Below are 15,906 nucleotides of genomic sequence, written 5' to 3'. Positions count from 1 at the left end.
TATATATAAAGAACATATAAATACTCTTATCCTGGCGCTTTGAAAGTACTTTGTGCTACACCACCACTTGTTTTAAAATTATCTTTAAGACTTGTTGTTGCTAAAACTTATTCTCAAACCAACAAGCATACAGCAAAATGAAATACAAAGCACTCTTTGCTGGTGCTATGCATTTAAATGCTTAGCTGGTTTCAGCTGCAAAACTTTAAACTCCCTTTTATAGGATATCACTCCATTTTAGTATAAGCATCTATCAGGCACAGCTCTGAAAATGTTAAGTCAGACTGTGAAAACATTGTCAATGCTTATTTTAGTAATAAAAACCATGTTTAATCTATGCTTTCATGTTACAGTAATCTATGTATCAATCTATAACCTTCCAGCTAAATGCACTAAGTAGATTAAGCTCTGATTGATTTGAAATGTTTTTCACTGTATTATCAAAAGTCTACAGATCAGCATAAATACCTCGAAGAAATTTTTTCCCCTTTGGCAGATTTACAAAAGCAGAGCTTAACTTGAATTGAAATGAACTTCTCCATTTTTCCAGGGCAAAAAGCCTGTCAAATCTACTCTAGATCTGCTCTGCTTCCGGACTTAGTAAAAACCTGTGATTAATAGTACAGTGCATCTATTCTGTTGTGACAAAAGCAATCACGTTATGAGGAAAAGTGTTCCCTCTGGGTCTACCATTCACATGAAGCGTCAGGAGTTACCCCAAACGGTGGCACTGCTGGCACTGCCATCTGCACGGTGCGCCCTGCAAACGGCTCTCCAAAAGGGTGAGGGGGACTTTTGTTGATGTGCTCTTGCTGATTACGATAAAAGACCTTAAAAATTGGCTTCCTCAAATAGAAAACATCAAGGTTGGGCTTTGGTGGGGTTTGTTTTTTGGATTTTTTTTTATATCTGCATTTAGGGAAAGTGAGAAGCAGGTCGTGAGCTGTCAGAGTAACCCAGCTCGGCTGCCGCTGCCGGAGGTGGTGAACTTCAGCACCAAAAATGAGCATGCGAGGGAAGAGGAGCGCACTGAACTCTCTGTGATCCCGTTGCAGCGTTTCTCGCAGCTCCTTTGCAGACTATCTGCCGGAGATGGCTGCACAGATGGAATGAGATTTCTACATATGCTCAGCGTTCATCTCAGTAGCTCGCTGAGACGGCGGCAGTGCAAACAAACATGGGTCTGAGCATCCCACCCGGCTCTGCTAGGGAGGTGGGGAAGACATGTCTATAAACATCAGTGGGAATGGGGGAAGAGGAAAAATAGCCTTGAGGTGGTAAATTTTGATCCTTGCCCAGATATCAAGCAATTCCAATCAGGTGAGTTTGGATTTAAAATGTTGTTTCTGTTTATCCCACCAAAGAGGAGGCACCCAAGAAAAGGAGACAATGTGGAAAAAATAAAGGCGCCGGTAAGAGTGTGTCAGCAGAGCATCCCAGCTGCTGCTAAGGTTGAACTTCAGCCTCGCTGAAAGCAATGCCTGAACTCCCATGGACTCCAGTGGGGAGGTGTCATCCATCTCCCAGCGGTCAGTACCCATTTACCACAACAAAATACTTGATTTCTTCTGGGATCCCGCTCCATCCATCCATGTGTTCAGAGAGCTGACATCTGAACACTGCATATCCATACGATCCCGTGGCCTCACAGCTTGATCACGCATCTGCCATGAATTCTCAGCCCTGACTCCAGTCCCAGGTTTACGTCCATGAGGACTGCACAAGTGATGCAGTGCAAGAGCAGGAGCTCAGCTCACACAGTCTAGTTCTGGATTTGATTTTGGCTTCTGCACCCCATCACCTGGGAACGTTTATATCTCAGGTTTTCCTTTGGGTCCTTCTACACCTTGCATGTGAAGAAAAAGAAGGTTTTATTTCAATATAAGCCATACTTGGACAAGAAGTGGCATTTCCAAAGGGATGCTATATCCAGATTTCTGCAAAGCGTACTCCCAGTGAACAGCAGGTTCAGTGGTCCTACTCTGTACATGCTGCTCAGGGAGATTACAGAACCTGGCTTGGTATATCCAGACTGTATTTGATCATAGATTCATTTCTTATCCCAGTACATTAACATAAAGTTAACAAGAAAGTTCATTATAAAGGACAAACCTGAAAGTCAATGTCAGCCAAGAAATTGCCTGAGCAATTCGGTAATTGAATAAAAATATGCGTCAGCAAAACAAGTGTCATCACGGGCTTGCCAGCGTGCTTGGAGTTCACCAGCTTGACAAACTCCTCTCAGCATGGTGCTGTGTGCAAGACTCTACAAGAAGACCTTATGTACTAAATGATGTTTATCAGCAAAATACAGGTACTCGTATGCACCTTTGACCTACAGAGTCAAACAGGCCTGCCAGCAACTTCAGCAACAAATTAATAAATAAAGAAAAATTAAAGGAAATTAGCATTTTGTAATATCTTAGCCACTCCTCTGGTTACAAAGTGCTTCACAAGGAGGACATTCACTTGCAAATATTCCGTGGTACAGTGTAAACACACATTTAAATATAAAAAGTAATCTAAACTGCTATCAGATTTTTCCACTGATGTGTTTGCTGAGTTTATACACTGATTTATGGGAGTAGCTTCTCTGGGAGTGGCAAACAAAATAATTTATTTTAATTCCCTCATTTCTGAGTCCAACAGCCCCAGCTTAGCTGTGATACAGAATAATTTAAGGAGTGATTCATATTTTTACACCAATTAATAGTGAATGGCATTTTGCAACATATTCTGTTCCATTAAGCCACAAGGAAACTTGGAGCAGCCAACAGGGCACAGCTAATACATGTGTCTGGACACTTCATTCTGTAGAGGTAAGAAAAGCTTGGGACTGCGCTGGGACCTGCAGGAGAAAATGAGACTTTAGAGGGAAACTGTGTCACAGGAAAGAGACACTGCCAGGTCCCAAACCCAGAATCCTTGTGAAGAGGAACTGCCAGCAACAGAGAGAGGGATGCATGTTGTGTGCATGTTAGATAGATATAGATATAGATATTTATATGCTATATATATATGGTTTAACTTTAATTCTGATAAAGTATTAGCTTAAAAGCCTATAACATGCCCCAAAAGAACTGGGGATGGCTGGGATCCTTTCCTAAGCTAGTGAGTAGTTGAGATTATTTTGCAAGCAGCTGCTCACAGACACCTAAATGGCCATTTGCCAGCTGAAAGGACTAAAGTAAAGCAGTGCTCCAGCGATGACCCTCTACCCCACCAGGCACATTTTCAAAAGAAAGAATCCAATTACTGTGAGGACCTGTCTGCTTTCAGAAAATTTTTAGGTAGCAAGATCTGAGAAACTTCCAGGACCCACCTAGTGCTGTGGAAAACAACTAATCAAGTAAAATTGTTTCCTCACTTCTTCCTTTAAAACAAAACCCTTTTCCCTCCCCCTTTGTCCTTGTCTGTGATTTGAAAACTGGCACGTCTATGAGTGATTGCAGGTGCCATTAAATAATGAAGCAGTTCTGTTCATTAAAGCTTGGTGATTTATTACCTTTGGACTAAGGAAAGAAAAACAGCCTGAAAACAGAATTCTTACATCATTTCACATTATTTCCAGTCCAGCACTTCAGACAACTGTTAGAATAGCAGATTTTCAGCTCCGTGGTCCACCAGTCCCAGAAATGCAATGCTGAACATCTAATTCCAGCCAGTTCTGTAAATCTAGAGTGTAACTTAAACTCATAACTAACTGCTGCCCTAAATGTTGTGTCCTACCTTCATACAGCCAGTCGCTGAGCCCATTGAAAATAACACCTTCCTTTCCTGTGGAGACCACTCGGATGGCTTGTTTCCCCACATGGGCACAGTAATAGATGTTATTCTCAAAGATAAATATCTGATTTGAAGGGAAAAAGAAAAAAAGAACAGCATTAAACAGTGGCTCCATTATAAAATGTTGCATTTTGCTTTTACAATAATTGGCAGTACAAAATCATGTATCACAGTTTTATAGCAACTTTTGTCAAAAAAGGATTTCCACAGCTTACTTCCAGTGCCGTCAGCTAATAGAAAGATGCTAATTTACAACAAACTGAAGCCTCGGTCCTTTGATACAAGCTTATTTTTCTCACTCCTGTCTTCATTTCAGAAATTGAACAGTGCAGTTACAGGGCGTGAAATGAAGAATGCCATCGCTCAGGATTTTGAAAAAGTGGTCCAGGACACAGTAGCAGTTTGCAGAGCTGATGTTGATGCCCTGTGGTGACTGAACTGGCTACTGGAAATGGCATCTTGCTTGTTTCCAGCTGCTCCCACTTCCTTAAAACACACCTGGCAACATATTCAATAAATCTGAATCCAGTTTTTAATGCAGAGCTAAGAAGACAACGTGTGCTGTTGAATAGTCTATGCGACTGCAGCATGTTGGCCAACAAAACCTGAGGAGGTTGGTGTTTTGGCTTGGGAGCAGGCATGGGAACATGCTCCAAGGACCCAACGGGATGTGCTGGTCCCCAGGTCACCTTCCTACAGGAACCAGGGTGGATGGGACAAAAGCACCCATAGGGTCTCACCTCCCTGCCAGCATGGATGCGGCTGCCAAAACCCCCAGCCCGCCTTTGGAAACCTCTCCTGTTGCAAAAATCTAGTGGATTCAGGTTGCTGAAAGATTACACGATCAAAATGTCCTGGCACCTCGCAGCTCCTCGGGAGGGCAAGGGCAGGCACACACCGAGGATCGCCCGCGGGTACTCGAGCCTGCCTCTGCAAACACTTGTCACACAGCTGGTGCTGTCTGTGGGAAAGCAATTCCATCTTGGAGAAGAATTTATAAATATAAAATTCTTACCAATAACAGAAATGTCAATTCAAGATTGTCAGGAAAGGAGCCTAACATAACACTCCCAAATAAGCCGCCTGTCTTTTTTTTAAAAGTTAATTTCATGCGAGTCATTAGATCTACTGCTATGAGAATGCTTTCGGGAATCAGGCTGCTTATTTAGGTGTTTAAGGGCTGATCAGCGGGCAAAACTTTAGCCAGCCATTCAAAAAAAAAATATTGTTCCATGTCATCAGTCTTTATCACCTGGTTAAATGCTTTGTTCTGTGTTTTGCTATCATCAGTGACACAGATCCTGTTCCCTCCTCACACCAAAGTGAACCCATCCTGCTCAAAGTAGTGCTCTTGTTTTTAAAATATTTTTAAACTCCATTCAGAGTGCAAAAATGTACTGAACAGGGTATCAGAAAGCCATTTAGACTGAAAGACAAACTGTTAATATAATTTAGTAGACATTTACAGATGGGTTTTCATACACTTGGATATTGGAATAAATGTTAGGTATCTTTACCATGATATTAGAATGCAATTTCTCATGTTACACTCATGAAAAGACAGAATTGGGAAAAATATTTGCTTTCAGCTTCTGTTTCACATCCTATTACAGTATGTGTTTCACCTAAAGATGAGCTGGAAAGATTCCAGAAGAAAGTATAGATCCTAATTTAATTTTGGCAGCAGTTATAGTGAGTTTGCCTAAAGGTAAAAAGTATGACTGAAACTATAGCTTGCTTTTATTCCTTTTAAACTGAGATGAGCTGCATCCAATTAATATTTTTTGGAAGTAAAAAATATGTTGTGGAAGATACTACATTCTCTTTCCTACCTTGATTTTTAGTAAGCAGAGGAGTCAGATGAGGGATGCCAAGTAAAGAATTTTGTGTGTTAGCTAGTCTGCATATGGGAGGGCTGTTGAAGCTTAAATGCACATAAAAATCAGGAAGACTAAGCAGAATAAGATACTTTGGGTCCAAACAAATCCAAATCTCTGCGTCCAAGAATTAACATTCTGGGTGTGTTTGTGTGGGGGCTCTTCTGCAACAGACACACAATCAAGTGGAGTTATTCAAGCGATGCAACCCCTCCTTTGCCCAGATTCTCCCAGCAAATGAAGGTTTTGCAATATTTTGTACTGTATTAAATATTAAATGAATTTACAGGAAAAATAAAGAAGGCGGATTGACAACCTCTTCCTGCCTTTCGCTTTGTAAAGCATTGCAATGTTTCCTGTCTTCACCGTTTTGTCTTTCAAAGCTTCATTGCACTAATCAGGCTGCATGAGGTATCCGGTAGCTGCAATGGAAAAATAATATAATGCTCTGACTTCAAACTGTCTCCCATATAATTCAGAGCCAAACTGCAGCACCTCATAGAGAATTTAAAATTATCCTCCTAACTACAGGGCCTTGTACCCTAAAAACGTCAACCATAATCAAGATAAAAGATAACTGAAGCAGCACAAGGAAGAGTTCTGTGTAATGTATCTTATAAATTAAGAAAAAGCTTTTGAACTTCCGTTATTCATCAAAAAGAAATGTCTTTGGATTACTTCACATTCTGAGTTAGAAAGATATTAGATGATATTATGAAATACCTATATTGTATTCTTTACTGGTTTGGTTTTATGACATCAAAGCAGTGCTTTCTATCAAATGATCACAATCCTTTCAGCTAATTAGAGGATAAGAAATTTTAATAAAGAAAAATAATAAAAAAAATGTATGGACATTAGTTTCACATTATTTCATGCTTGCTTTACATAGCAGTTCTAGACTAATGTAAAATGACAACAGAAGGGATCAAGCTCAGTTTTATGTCTCTCTGTACAGGAGACAAAGACTAGACCCAAAATTTCTGGTGTCTTCTCTTTTGGTGTGCATATTTGAGCAAGACTTTACCCCCAACAATCTTGCAATATATATGCCTTTTGTCATGGACAGCACATAAAGTCCAACCTGTGCTATGTTAGGAAGATATCCCCACGTTGAATACCATGTCTGTTTTCATCATGACTTATTCAACACAGAGGAAAGAGAAGATTCAGATGAAAAAATCAGATTCCTCTTTCTGAAAGAAGTAAGAAAAATGGAAACATCCATACATAGATTGAAGAAACTGAAATTGCTAACTCTATAGAGTAAACAAGAAAGACATAAGCTCTACAAGATAATGGAGAGGAAACAGAAAAAAGGAAAGGGATGTTTTCACCCTTTCATTTCTCCAAAACAACAGGGAAACCGATGAAACCTAGAAGAAAGCTGTTTAAAAGTGGATAAAAATATTTTTCCTCATAAAATCAGAATTAACATATGGAACTCCTTGTCACCGGATGTAACAGAAGACAAGAACTTAATTCTCTTCCTGCTGGATGTTATAATAGATGTTCAAAAAGTAAAATACTTAACAAAGATAACAAAGATAACTGTGGCAACTAAGATAAAGTTGTTTGTTGTTTGTTTTTTTTAAATGCATTCACTAATCCCAGGGGAATAAAAATCAATGGGGATTTTGCTGTCGGCTTTATGTAGCTCAGGATGTCACCTGAAACTTTCAGCATAAGATATAACCCCTTTAGCCTCAGGTATCAACACGCCACTAATTCATGTGGGCTGGGAAGAAATCTTTGCCTGCTTGCAACTTATATTAGAACTGATTACTTCAAACCATTTGACATTCTTGTGTGACACAACTGATATTGGAGAAAAAAATACTAGACTGGTTGGACCACAAGCCTGAGACAGGAGGAGAACTTTAAGTCAAAGATTAAGTATTATCCGGTAAGATAAATTTGTACAGTAAGGTAAATGTTTAAACTAACAACAAAATAAGCTTAATTCACTTAAAACATACAAGAGCCTTAATGACACTGATCGATTTAAGGAGGATTTGTTTAAAATATTTTTGCAACTGCTTAAGGGCTTCTGAAGTAATGTTCTCTACCAGACAGACCCAGAGTGGTATTAGGCAATTATGCTGCAGTAATTAAAATACTGGTATTTTTAAATGGATTAATTTATGGACTTCTTCAGGAATCTGGTGAAAATAATCTCTTTAGGACCACTGCAAAAGTCACAGTGACCAGCTATTTTGAGCAGATGAATACTACCCCCCCTTTTACAGTTGTTCAACCCACCCTCCCTCCAGCCAAAGAGGTGAGTGAAGTTCCTATTTCTTCACAGACCAAGAGAAAATAAATTCCTATGCTTTAATCTGCATTTTTACTGCTTCTATTTATTTTCCAACTGTAGGGTGGCATTCTAAGTTTATGTTCTCTTTACCTTGTGATTTCTAACATGTATAACTTGTCAACTAAATGAGCCACATCACTCAAATTTAGCATCTCCAAGCATAAAGGTAATGCCTGGATGCTTATTACTTTAAATTATTAGCACATTGTAGAAGTGTGAGTGTTTCCTACACAGTTAGAAGGCAGCCTTCCACACTGCAAGGCCAGCCCGCAGGATTTAACTATGAGAGAGTAGTTAGCATGGAAAGGTTGTTGGCCATTTAACACGGACAGTTTGGTCAACAAGAGCTGGCCTTCATGTATAGACAGTCACAAAGTCTTGGCTTGACACTGTTTTAAATTCCAAATCAGTCCAAACTTCCTTGGAGGCTGAAAAAAACAGCCACAAAAATGGAAGATTTAGTGAGTGGGGAAATATAACTACAAATTAACATGCTACTCTCTCCTCATCTAACATAATATACTTCCTTGTTTTGTTTTAATGTTAAAGCCTTCTTTTATTTTTTTCTCTACATGCAGAGGTCTGCTCTTTTGCTGGCAAACAAGTTTACCTGAAAGCGTATTCTGCAGAATAAATAACATTCATTTTATAATTCTGTGCATCTCTCAGAAATGCTTATATTTATTTTGCAGAATCAGTAAAAAACATCTGCGTAAAGGTAATTATCCGTGGGCTTCAGTGTTGTAGATGCTGAACAAATGCACAGAAAAGACAGTCCCTACCCCAACAGCATATCATTTTAATAGGCAGAGAAGTACTATTCTCCTCATTCAACATGTGAAAAAATGAGAAACAGGGACACCGAAGACAAGACTCAGTTGCCCAAACATAGGCACCTGGAGCCATTTTAAGACCCTTCATGCATCTAAAGCATCTGGCAGATATGAAACTGGACATATGGGAAACCTCTGCTCTCACAGAGTAGGGTCCAGATACCACACACTTTTAAGGCTATTCAGCTGAGGTGCTCTAGGAACCTATGTTTAAGCAGGTAAGTCTTATTTTAAATGTCCCACAGGAAGACTGGTGTGCTGATTTTGGCTGGGATAATTTTCTTCATAGTAGCAAGTATGGGGCTATGCTTTGAATTTGTGCTGAAAACGGTGTTGATAATACAGGGGTGTTCTCACCACTGCTGAGCAGTGCTTACCCAGAGCCAAGGGCTTTTCTGCTTCTCCCCCCCCACCACCAGCGAGCAGGCTCGGGGGGCACAAGGAGCTGGGAGGGGACACAGCTGGGACAGCTGACCCCACTGACCACAGGGATATCCCAGACCATATGGTGTCGTGCTCAGCATATAAAGCTGGGGGAAGAAGAAGGAAGGGGGGGACATTCCAAGAGATGGCGTTTGTCTTCCTAAGTCACCATTACATGTGATGGAGCCCTGCTGTCCTGGAGATGGCTGAACACCTGCCTGCCCATGGGAAGAGGTCAATGAAGTCCTTGTTTCGCTTTGCTTGCGTGCACGGCTTTTGCTTTGCCTGTGAAACTGTCTTTATCTCAGCCCATGAGTTTTCTCACTTTTACCCTGCTGATTCTCTCCCCCATCCCACTGTGAGGGAGGTGAGTGAGCGGCTGTGTGGTGCTCGGTTGCCGCCTGGTGCTAAACCATGACAACTGGCAAAACCACGAGTCAAACATGGGTAGCTTGAGCTCCATCCCAATGCCTTAACCATAAAATCATCCTTGCTGCAATTATTTCACATCAGGTAGACTATTATAAGCTTGTGAATACTAGGAGAGAAGAGATCCAAAACGTGCATTGTCCTGCCATGAACTATATGTCTAACTGGTCTGTTTATTTGCAGAGTCATGGTCATCTTCAACATGGTACCTACTTGAAGTCATACTTCCTTCTGCAAAGGCAGACCTGTAGCTACTGTAAAATCCCTTTTGCTGAATAATAAAGAAAAATAGTTCTTGTATATATCTTGCTCTGTACATTTGTCATTGTACATTGCCAATGTACATTGGCAGGATTCAATACTGCCTCATCTTGCGCAGGACTTTCTGTGGCCTTTTGTAGATGGCGTGATCTAGTCTGCCTTAGATGCCAAGCAGACTCAGCAGAGATGCAGGTACCAATGAAGACATAAAGGAAGATAAAATCTGCCTAACTTCAAGGAATATTCTCCAGCAGGTTTTATGGTGTGCTGGGAACTCCCAAGTCCAAATATTAAGTCAATCAATGCAGTTCATATAAGTTAGGTATCTAGCGTTTACACTAAGTACAAACAGCCAACAAACAGGCAATGTCAGATGCCTTCATCTACTCAAGCTCTGGTCCATTAGCTCTTTGAGGGTAATGGCAGCACAAGCATGCATTCAAATTAGACCATCAGTAGATTAATATGGGAATACAAAAAATAAAAGGCACGGTGAAAACAATCTTGGAGAAGACACCATCCTCCCTCCCAGCCCTACTGATAAGCCAGACTCTGGCTTCCTTATCCACATTTTTCAAAGTCTCTGAAAGCCTTCTCCTCCTGCTGCAGGGCTGCACAGCCCCAAAAGAAGGACTGTAGCATATGTTCAACGACTATCACCTCAATGTTGTTGCTCATAGTCCTAACCACATCCAAGTCCTTGGGTCCTTCTATGTAAACCCCAATCACATCAAATTTCTTAAGCAACAGCCACCCATTTCACTGCACAAACCCTATGAGAATATATGTGGACAAATTAAGTTAGTCATCTGAGGTAAAGCCAGATTTCTGTAAGGTTAGGCAGTCCTTGAATGGTGCAGGTCCACATCACTCTGGTACATAAATGGGAATTCAACTGCCTGAAATCAATCTATGTACAATTCAAGGTTCCTACCTACTTTCTGTCAATTATCTCTTCAATCAAGCGTGCATGTGAACATTTGTATTGGGTTTACATGGCAAGGCTTTTGTAGCAGCAGGGAAAAGAGGGCTGCAGGGGTGGCTTCTGTGAGAAGACACCAGGAGCTGCCCCCATGTTGGACAGACCCAGTTCCAGATGGCTGCAGGACAGACCCACCACTGGTCAAATCTGAGCCCAGAAACAAAGTTGGTAGTGCCTCTGTGACAATATATTTATAAAAGTGTAAAAATGCTGCCCAACAGATGTGAGAGAGGAGTGAGAACATGTGAGAGAAACAGCCCTGCAGACCCCAAGGTCAGTGAAGAAGGAGGGGGAGGAGGTGCTCCAGGCGCCAGAGCCAAGGTCAACCCACCACAACAGTCCCATAGTTTAATCAAGGACATTTTTTTTACTTTTCAGTGTAAGATACTTCCTTAAAATTTTGTAACTTCTATTCATTTTTTAGGGGTGTCAATGATGGGAATGTTTTGTGCTGAACTGTATATTAACTATCTACATATAAATATGGTGTTACACTTCCAATACGTCCAGGCAATAGAAAAGTATTACCTATTTATTTATATGCTAATTAACTGGTTGAGGTCTGTAACAGAGTTGAGCATGATCAAGTTCTTCCTGGAAATGCACACAGAAAAGGACCTCTCTCTTCTCCCCTCCATTTCTAGTGCTCTCTAATTCTATCCAAATATTTTAGAGAGAGCCCTTCTCAAGCTGGTTTTGTTTTTCCACTGCCATATGAAACCTAGAAGCCGAGGACTGTGAAAATGAAAAACTACAGAAAGAAAGATTCCCTGCTGTTTTGTCCAAGTTAAAACTTGTCCTTACCACACAGAATTAGCATGCCCATCCTTGTCCATGCAGCATCTTGAAGAAGATATGATAATTGTGTTTTTACTTTGGGATATCACGGAAATCTGACAAGCATTGTACTGGAAAGGTCTTGGCATTTTGCAGTTATCATTCTTACATCAACTGCAGCAGAAAAAAGTGCGATCAGTTCAAAATCAGTTCTAAAGCTTGTTGCTGATTGACTATGCAATATTTAATGAATACTCTGCCAATTTCTTCTTTTGAACCTCAGAAAATGCAAACTTTGATGTTCAAATAGCTTCCATTAATGCATACTGTCATGAGTGTTGTTCTTAATGCATATGACATGATTACGCCAACTCTTAACAGTTCTTCAAAAAGCGTAATAAAACCATAAAATGCTCCACACCAGTGAGCTTACATAATAAGAGCTAGTATTTTAATTAGGCTTTTCTTGTTGCCATTTAAATATAGCTTGATAGCAGGTGGGAAAAAAGACATAAGACAAAAACTTCGAAATGTTTTCATTCTCTCCATCAAATGGTTCATATTTGCAATTTACCAAAGCGACAGATAAAAATTATGATGTAGGAGTGAGATAAAGAATTTTTAAATCAACTTTTTTTCTTTACAAACCCAAAATGTCATTATTGAAACCAGCAATGAACCAATGAAATTATTCCACATGATCAACATATCGCAGCGTGTGATGGTCTGATTATAGTCGGTGTCTCAAACATTCATTAAAAAACTTGGGCGGAGAAGATGCTTCTGTAAAAGTGCTGGAGTTGCATAAACAGGAAAATGCGGCTGGAGGAGAAGGCCCCACGGGGGTGGGACCACGATTCTCGGAAGTCACAATTCCCTGCCTTCAGCAACCATGAGAAGAGGCACGATGCGTGCACCAAGAAGAAAGGTCAGAGAGCAGTCGAGCCTACAGGGCGGGAGAAGCAACTTCCCAAAAACCCACCGACCCACTGCGGGAGACATGAACTGCGCATGTCAAGACCACCAACTCATTTCTGGAACATTCCTGAGCACACACTGTGCCTGCTCAATGATGACAAATCTCCATCTATAGGGGCGGACACTTTAGGTATAAAAGAAGGAAGGACAAGTTTTCAGGGGGCTCTCCGCACCAAACACCCCCATTGGCAGGTCCAACACTGGATCCAGGACTGGTGATCTCTCTACCTCTCTGTCTCTCTCTCTTCCCCCTCTTTTAAGTAGCCTCTAAGTTATAGTTAAAATTGTTAAGGAACGCAAGGTTGACCTTCATTACCCATAAAGTCCCATGGCTTAGGTAGATCTAGTTGTGAAAGTGCCAATGTTTGTGGAATATTTGTTGTTATAGAAGTTTCCCATTAAAGCTGATGTTTATGTATGGACCGCGAGTGCTATTTCACTTTCATCCACACTGAGGGGATTTGCAAATCTGGGTCACTCCTCCCTCCCCATAGGTGGGACGTGACACGGGGAATCACATCTTAAAAAATTACTGACAGAAAAGGCTAAAGTTTCAGTTTTTCATACCAGGGTTTATCTTTGCTTTAATCCAAAATAAGAAGCTAACTCCTTACCAAGCCAAGGATTTAGAAGACATAGCAGTTTCTGAAGGAATGCAACAAATAGATAAGACTTACTTGAATTCAACTTTACTCTGTCCAGAGATGGGAAAAGGTGGTGTTTAGACCAAAGTGAGGACTACACCAGCTTTAAAATGATTCTGCAGGAAGGCTTTCAGGAGAGAGAAGCTGAAAACACCCCAGGGGATCACTAAAATCAGAGAATAAAGTAGTACAGATTGATGCACATAAGAATTGTGCTTATCCATAAACACATCAAAACCAGTATTCATGACTTCTCATTGGAGATTGAAGGTTTGTATGCATCTGATAGCAGCGGTGTAAGAGATTAACTGCATGGAAATCAATGCAATGAAAGGAAATGTAATTGATTCTGCAAAGGAAAACGGTCAAAGTTACTGTAAAAGACAAATGAAAAATCTGCGGCCTTCAGTGGCTTTGATTACATATCTAGGAAAGGAAGTGCAGAAGAGTCACCACTTGTAAATTGTGCAAGTCTCCTGATTTTAGCCATATATCTTGGAAATTGCTAATATCCCTCGTAAATAAACATTAAGAACTTAATTTTGCTTTCATCACATGTAATCAACAAAGCGACTAAGAAGTCAGAGAGGATGAAAAAGCATTCCTTCATGCCTTCAAATATAGAAATATTTTCTATTTCTATGAACGGTGTCTAGGCCCCGTTTAAGAGCTCCTGAGAGAGGATGTGGCTCTCCATGTCTGGGGGTGACTTTTCTCTGGGGGTGGGGGGAGATGATCACCTTGCCTGCAGGAGGTGGGCATGGGTGGAATAAGTAAAGGAGCAGTGGGAGAAGGTCAGAAGACTTTGCAACATCAGAGGTGTCAAAAAGAATGTTGAAGGATCTTCTCTGAGACCCTGCACGAAAGGAGAGGCAGGCAGAGTTTGAGCTGATTGGGCTGGTAAATGGAGACTCCTGTGAAGGGGAAGGCTGGAAGCTGGTGAATTCTGGCACTGTGAGGAAGGGTCCTGCTCAGCTGGCAGGTCTGCAGCTACAGACCAGGTTCAGTGCCCCAGTTCTGTGGCTGGGAGCTCTGTCCTGCCTAGGAAAGAGTGCTTTAAACCCAGAACAACAGGGGAGGGAGATGATGGTCCACAGTCAGGCAAGGCAGTAGTAGACCAGACTGGCAAGAAAAGGGAGTTGTGGACAAGAGAGACTCTGGTGAACAGGGCTGAAGGAGGTCCACCTCAAACAGTGCACAAAAATGAGGAGAAGCTGAGCACAGGACTCCACGTGGAAAGCTTTCGTATTTTTCCTGGGAAACCATCACAGCTGTGTGCCTCTCTGTGCCTGTACACCAAGGCATGCAGTGTGGGGAATAAGCAGGAGGAATCAAGGTTTGTGTGCAGCTGTAGAGCTACAGTCTCAATAGGGTCACGGAGATGTGGTGGGACAGCTCATACGAGTGTAGTGCTGTGATGGATGGATACAGGCTCTTTAGGAAGGACAGGCCAGGACGCCGAGGAGGGGAGTTTCCCTTGATGTGAGAGAGCAGCAGAGATGCAGAAAGCTCTGCCTGGCGATGCGTGAAGGGCAAGATGAGAGCTTATAGGTCAGGATTAGCGGGCAGACCAATGTGGGTAATGTTGTGGTGAGTGTCTGCTAGTGACTGCCTGGTAAGGAAGAAGTAGATGAGGCCTTCTCCATAAAACTGGAAGAAGCCTCACATTCAAATGCCCTGGTCTTCATGGGGGACCTTAACCATTATCTGCTGGAGGGACAACAACCTGGGCACAAGCAACCCAGGAGGTCTGTGGAGGGTACTGATGACAACCTCCTGACACAGATGATCAAGGACCTGATGAAGGGAGATGCTCTGCTGGACCTCACACTTTCAAACAAGGAGAAACTGCAGGGGAAGGTGGAGTCTGGGGGCAGCCTCAGTTGCACACACCATGAGGTGGTGAAGTTCAGGGTCATGAGAAGAAATACCATGGCAAAAAGCATTAAGCCCTGGACTTCAGGAAAGCAGACTTTGGCCTGTTCAGGGACTTGCTTGGAAGAATCCCATGGGATATAACCCTGGAGAGAAAAGTTATTGGGTTTTCCCTGGTCCAGGAAAGTTGTTGGATTTTCAAATATGACCTCCTCCACGCTTAAGAATGGTCCATCTTGATGTGTATGAAACCAAGCAAAGGAGGCAGGGGGCCTGTGTGGATGAACACATTGCTTCTGCTACAACTCAAACATTAGAAGGGAGTTTGTGAGAGGTAGAGGCAGGGACAGGTGACCTGGGAGGAATATAGATGCATTGTCTGATTGTGCATCAATGGCGTTAGGAAAACCAAAGCTCGTCTGGAGCTGAATTCAGTCAGGGACATGAAGGGCAATAAGAATGGCTTTTACAGGTACCTCATCAGCAAAAGAAAGTCTAGGGAAAATACAAAGCAGCTGCAAGCAATATTATTTAGCTATTAAACATGTTCTACAAAGCCCATATATCATAATTCCTTGTTAGGTACAGTTAAGGTTTTTCTAAGACTATCACTGATACTAAATCACGTTTGTGGTGTGTCTACAGTATTCAGTAAAGTCTGGAGACCTTTTCTCCAAGAAATGTTAAGGCTGCCTTTGGAAAGCCGAACAGTTTGTAAGATCCT

At 41.5% G+C, this 15,906-nt stretch overlaps 1 protein-coding gene across 1 annotated transcript in view; it reads right to left on the bottom strand.

Moving 5' to 3' along the window:
• DPP6 (dipeptidyl peptidase like 6) overlaps positions 1 to 15,906 on the bottom strand; it is a 418,950-nt gene that overhangs the window by 83,685 nt on the left and 319,359 nt on the right. Inside the window, exon 8 of the mRNA XM_075045285.1 lies at positions 3,730 to 3,850. Within this exon, the coding sequence (XP_074901386.1) occupies positions 3,730 to 3,850 (121 nt within the window). The remainder of the gene's footprint in view (positions 1 to 3,729; positions 3,851 to 15,906) is intronic.

Source organism: Buteo buteo, chromosome 2 (genome assembly GCF_964188355.1).
Source record: "Buteo buteo chromosome 2, bButBut1.hap1.1, whole genome shotgun sequence".
Lineage (NCBI taxonomy): Eukaryota > Metazoa > Chordata > Aves > Accipitriformes > Accipitridae > Buteo > Buteo buteo.
This window is presented reverse-complemented; position numbering and strand designations above follow the sequence as displayed.